Source organism: Eutrigla gurnardus (assembly GCF_963514095.1).
Source record: "Eutrigla gurnardus genome assembly, chromosome: 9".
NCBI classification, from domain to species: domain Eukaryota; kingdom Metazoa; phylum Chordata; class Actinopteri; order Perciformes; family Triglidae; genus Eutrigla; species Eutrigla gurnardus.
The window spans coordinates 4383164-4389313 of NC_139923.1; the positions used below are offsets into that span (position 1 = coordinate 4383164).

General features: G+C 45.0%; 1 protein-coding gene across 1 annotated transcript; it reads right to left on the minus strand.

Annotated features, from left to right (window-relative positions):
* Positions 1-836: 836 nt before the first annotated feature.
* pdcd2l (programmed cell death 2-like) lies at positions 837-5644 on the minus strand. The gene is made up of 2 exons (XM_084017501.1): positions 4945-5644; positions 837-2737 (listed from the first exon to the last, which is right to left on the minus strand). Exons 1-2 carry the CDS (start codon positions 5426-5428, stop codon positions 2136-2138), a joined length of 1086 nt encoding a protein of 361 aa, XP_083873627.1. The 5' UTR covers positions 5429-5644; the 3' UTR covers positions 837-2135.
* Positions 5645-6150: the final 506 nt, after the last annotated feature.

Genomic DNA, 6150 nt, shown 5'->3' on the forward strand with positions numbered 1-6150 from the left:
GGAATGAAACTTAGACATGAGTCCGTATTTTTGCACTTCCTGTTCCCTCATCTCTAAGTCGGTGTGTTATGTTGTTGAAAGTCATCACTAGAACTCTAGTCCGCCTTTCATCAGAAACATTTGTTGGCCACAGAGCGTATTTTCTGCAATAATCCAAAATCCAATGGGAAAGAAGAGCCTAAGCCCTTCCGGTGTCAAAACATGTTCCTCTGCATGCCGAAGTGTCTTTGGGAAACCCCCGAAGGCGTTGGATGTGTCTGAATGAGTTTGATCCTGATGGTCCTTTGCCATGTCGTGTTAAAGTGTCGGTCCATAAGATGTGAGATGTGTTGCTTCTAGCGGCCTCTGTGGCGGTAGATGGAACTACAGGTGAGCCTCTGGGACTCATCTCCCTCACCAACAGTGTGACTGTCTCTCATCTGTGTGATGTCTTCAAATGCTCCACACTGAAAGGAGGTCCGTGGTTTCCCCTCGTTGGCGTCACTTTGCTTCTTGATGACTTTCCTTCTTCACTTCCATTAGTTTGTTGTTTCTTCTTCTTGGACTGGAAGTTGAATGGTCTTCTTTCTCTGCCTGTTGATCCTCCATTGTGAGTCAGCAGTAATGAAATGTACCTGGTCAAACACTTTAGACTAGAGGGAGCCTGACTCAGCAGTTAGAAGTTACTGATTTCCCATTCCAAGTAAACGCAGCATACTTCCGTGAGTAGCTCCACCTGCAGACCAACCGCTGCTGACTGACGGAAAAAAACTCATTTAGAGTTTAGTGGGAATGTGGACACAGACACGGAGATCCTATTTCTGGACAAAGCAGCAACAAGCACTTTCATTAGTGGTCACATGATCAAGCACCATTGTTTTAACTCACTCTTTGATAGAGAGGAACTTAAAAGACAATTAAGTAGACGGACATGTTACGCACTGCTTTTTTAAGTGTCTTGAGTAGAAGGACTAGAAAAAACGCTTTATAAATGCAAACCATTTACATGATCACACAGAGAGGAAGCAGCTGCTGCACAGCTTTAAAACAGCTGGAACTTTTAAACATTCAACACATGTTCTCCATATGAAGAACATGCCACTTTAATTTAGGCCGCAGTCTCCGGCTGTAAATAATCTGGCGGTTTTATAACGACATAAAAACACTCATTTGCAGCACACTGTGAGCTGCTCATTATGTTATTTATTTCCCTTCTTGAGGCAGAAACATTTTCTGAGCTCATTGCAAGAAGAACTGTCAACTGTGTTTTAGTAGCTGCAGGAAACACGACAACATCTGGCTATAAAACGCTCTAATCCAGTTAGATGCAAGCCTCTTCAACATGATACGTTTGGATTTTTGGTTTTGCACCGTACCAATTTGAACCTTCAAAATGTATAAATCAATAAGAAAATAGTTTTTACTTGAAAAAACATTCTAGTAGTTGTAATCCTTATTCCTTGTCCTTCAGAGATCAAATGCAAATATGCATGAATATGCAAATGTGCAATTATTTATGGGGGAGTCACAATAAATACATTGCATTAGGATTAAAATATGCTACCTTTTAATTCACAATAAATGCATTTCAACAGTATTATATACATTTATTGTTATGTTCAGGATGCTGCAATATCGTTTCTTCCTCCGTTGCTGCGCCAACACCCGGCTAACGCTCCTCCTCCTCCACAAAGCGTGGCCAGAATGGAGCTTTTTCATTTTCTAACAGAGTATCTGACTGTGAATGCAGCAACAATGTCTTCAACAAACTCCCATTTTGCATCTGCCGATTTTTATAAATTGTATCTAGATTGTAGTCTTCCAGTTGATGATCACATTCTGCATTCTGTCTGCCTTTCCCACATGGAGGAACTGACTGGGCCCGACCTGGAACTTCAGCAGTCTTACTCTGCCTTCTCTGGTTAAAAGCTTCATGCTGGTTTCACCTCCCAACACAGCCAGCATCAGTAAACTCAGTGTGCACCTGTAACGTCGCAGCAGGGCTTCCAGCTGCTGTGGACATGCGGTGACCCTCTGGGGAACCAGAATAAGATCTGCCATCGCCATCAAAACCTGATCTGTTTGAAATTTGTAATATATATTGGTTTCTGTTTTGATTTACAAACCATAGGACGGAACAAATGTTGTTCCTGTTGTCATTTGAAGAGCTGCTGGTCTGGGTCTGTCTGAACCAAGCAGAACTCCTCCACAGCTGATCCTGAGCCTGCCGTCCAGCAGCTGTTGGTGCAGGTGTAAACCAGCACCGCCCCGAACTCCAGCTCCGCCTCGCCGCCGTCCATCCGCCGCAGCAGGCTGACCAGAGCCGGCATCAGCTGCAGCTCGAACGTCCTGGATCCTCCACAGGAGCCGCACGGCGACACCACCTGAGCCATGTGGGCCGGCGGCTCCGAGATGAAGAGCGGTTCCCCGCCGCGACAGTAGCGCAGGATCTGCTGAGGACAGAGCGAGATCCTCTTCATGAACCTGGTGAAGACGGCGTCTCCGTGCCTGGCTCTCGTCTTCTCGTACGTCTCGCCGCCGCCGCCACCCTCGTTGCCCTCCAGCTCGCCCACCGCCACGCCCTCTCTCTTCTCGTACTCCCTCATCAGCTGCTGGGCGTGCTGCAGATCGTCTTCCTCGCCGCCCAGATCCGACTCCTCCACCACACTGATGAAGAGTGGACGGAGGACAGGCACGGGATCCGGAGAGTCGCCCAAACGGAGATCCTGAAGCTGACTGCTTACATCAACCTCACCGGCTGCAAAGAGAGGAAAACCGACACATAATTATTAGAGTTTGTTTAGACGTGGGGAAGAACTGTTCTGCTCATTACCTTCCCTTTAGTGTGCTTATAGTTGTCTGTAACAGGTGTCCAGAGAGTCAAAGTCTCAAGTCTGTGTCCACAGGGTTACTCTCCCCAGAGAAACACCGTTCCTGAACACCTCAATTCAAATCTGGTCTTCCCTTCCCTAAAGTGTTGATGTCACCAGAAACACATTTAAATAATACCTGACATAGCAGGGCATGGCAGGACTGTAAAACCCCCATCCAATCAAAAAAGTGGGCCGAAGAAAATAATTGGAAGACCTTCCTGTCTGTCAATGCTTACTTCCTGATTGCACCATGCAGATCTCCAGGGCTGTGTCCGAAATCACTCCCTACTCCCTATATAGTGCACTTCTAGCGAGTTCGCCATTTTGTAAGGGTGTCCGAATGTGTAGTGAGCATTACTATTCCCCATAGTGCACTCAAAGTTTCCCACAATGCATCGTGAAAAGTAGTGTACAGCCGATGGTCACTAGCCGAGCAAATTTTACCATCATGCATTGCACAGAAAGACAAATTGCAAAGAGACGAGAGGAAAGAGCAGGAAAACGGCAAAACTATGAATAATCGTATCATAATAAATGTTAATATATAATATATGTATTACAGAGCAGAACAAGACGACACAAACGGCCAAAGTGTGATGTTTTTCTTTATTTACTTTTAAAAAAACAACATATATTAATTATTTATATGAGATCTTGGGTGAGCGGAGGCTTTGTCCGTCAGATGAAAACTGTTGGCTGTTTTTTTTTTTTTTTTTTTACAAGAAATGAGCTGGTCACTGAATCCCCCTCCTGCTGGAGGACTCGTTCTTTTCATTTTCTAAATTTTCGCAACAAATATGTATTAAAAAATAATTACCCTAGTAATTTCTCTGCGTGAGTATGTGAGACTTGAGAGCCGTCGGCGGAATCTGACATGGATTAATTATGCGTCAGGAATGACGTCATCAACGGCACCGAAAGAAATCCCCCGAGTAGTGTCCAAAAGTGTTTTTTCATTTTGCCTTTGAGTCCACTATATAGTGCCCTCCATAGAACTCCCCTATGTAGGGAGTAGGGAGTGATTTCGGACACAGCACACTCATCTGGCGTTCTGGGGGAGCGGCTTAAAGAGGTCTGGACGAAGGGGGCGGGACTTTTTGGGTTTGGCGATGCGTTTAAAGGGAAAGTTCGGAATTTTGGACATAAGACCTATTTTCCAACTCAGCCGGTGTGTCTGGAGACGTTTTCAAGAAATTTCATTCAGTTCTTCTAGTTGCCGAGTTCGCTTATGCTATGGCTAGCGCAAGTCAATGGTAAGTTAGACAGGCATTAAAAACACTCATACCGACTCCACAGTGCACCCGAGGCAAATCAATTAAAATACTAGACTGTGATGTACATATCTGTGTTGATAGAATAATATTTGAAACAAAACTAACCTCGCATCGCATGAATCATCCATTTTTTGAGGAACTAGTTTCTCAGCAGCAGCGGAATTTTACTTTGCTCCGTCGGACTCAAAACTCTAAGACGCGCTGCTTGGAGTCTGTGGAGTCGTTATGAGTGTTTTTAATGCCATGCTAACTAGAACCATTGACTTGCGCTAGCCATACCACAAGCGAACTCGGCAACTAGAAGAACTGAATGAAATTTCTTGAAAACGTCTCCAGACGTCTCGAAGACACCGGCTCACTTGGAAAATAGGTCTTATGTCCAAAATTCCGAACTATCCCTTTAAAGTCGAAGTCTCTGTGATTTTTCCAAATTACCTGCACTGCCTTTAAGTGTATAAGCACATCAACTGTTTTATTTTAATGTAAAATCCTCAAGTGAAAAGTCCAGCTGTCAGTTAAATGCTGTGCAGTAAACGGTAATATAACTTCCCTCTCAACAGTGGTAGAGAATGAACACACAAAGAAAAGTACATTAAACTGTATTCAAGCAACAGTAAATGTTTTATCAGGTAGTTACTTTCCACGGATGTTGATGTGATTAGTATTTTACTATAGGGCCCCTGTCGAGCCAGATGTGGGCTACACATTGCTTGGGAAACTTCTTTAGGGGGAAAAAAGATTTGTATTCAGTCTGGTAGTGGTTATAAGTCTTAAGGCAGCTTTAAGTTTATTTTGTTCAGTGTGTTAATCAATCCTACCCTCCGCCTCTGGAGCTGCTGCCTCCTCTCGAACCTGGCTGTCCTTCTCCACACCTCCTCCCCACCCATCCTCCTCCTCCATCCCCCAGTCGTCTGCGGTGTTACACCAGTCAGTGGCCGACAGAGGAGCGTCTTGAGCCGGGGCAGGCCGGCTGGGTGTCTGCGCCGCTGCTGCCACCGCCTCCAGACACTGAGAGCGGAGCACCTTCCAGCAGTCTGACCTGCCGCTGCACTCGGCACCTGGGCACGCGAACAGGTGGAGGTTCCGGTGGTAGGGAGACGCCTGCAGCGGACAGTACACCTGCACCACATGGGCGAGCGGGGCTCCGCAGCGGCCACACCGCGGAGACTGGCGGGACACGACGGGCAACCAGTCTGGATGTCCTCCGACTTTGTTGGTCAGATAAGAGCACTGGTGTCTTTTGGAGTCGACCTCTCCATCAGCTAGACCGACCAGAGTTAACTCCGGAGCGAGTGAAGCCATCTCTCACATGCTGAAGACACCGACCGGAACTGAAAGTTTGTGTCCGTCACCAAAATATTACCGTCAACTAGGTGGCAGTTTAAGATGCAATGAATCAAACTACGGTGTTGTTCATATGGTGGAAGTGTCAGTAAACAGTCATATTAACACACGATAATACAAACGTAACAAGGCGATACAAGTTTATTTGATACAAGCGTATTCATTAATTGTGTGAACGAGTACGAGGAAAGTTCCTACCAGAACCTAAAGGAACGAAGAAAGAGTGACGTAATATCCGCTGAAGCGATTTTCTCTTCAAAATAAAGAGCGTGAATGTTCTGAATGTTAGAAAGTGCTTTATTATAAAATAATAAGCGCATAACATAATAAGTTAAGAATATTAAAAACCATTAAAGAATGAATTAAAGTGTATTAATACAATAAAATCATTAAAAGGTTAAGTTTGGATATTTTGAAATGAGGTTAACTAAACAGACAGGATGTCTGCACGGGAGCAAAACAATGTAGGCCTACTCCTGTAGACGTATTTCAGACACATTTATAATCAATATTAATGCTATATTTCAGAATATTTTCACCTCTTTACCTTGCTGTCAGGGAACTGAAGCTTTTATCTCTGCTCACTTCAAAGCCACAAGCCCTCCATATTGTCTACAGCTTATCAGGGTCGCTGGAGCCGATCCCAGCTCTCATTGGGCGAAGGCAGGGTTCACCCTGGA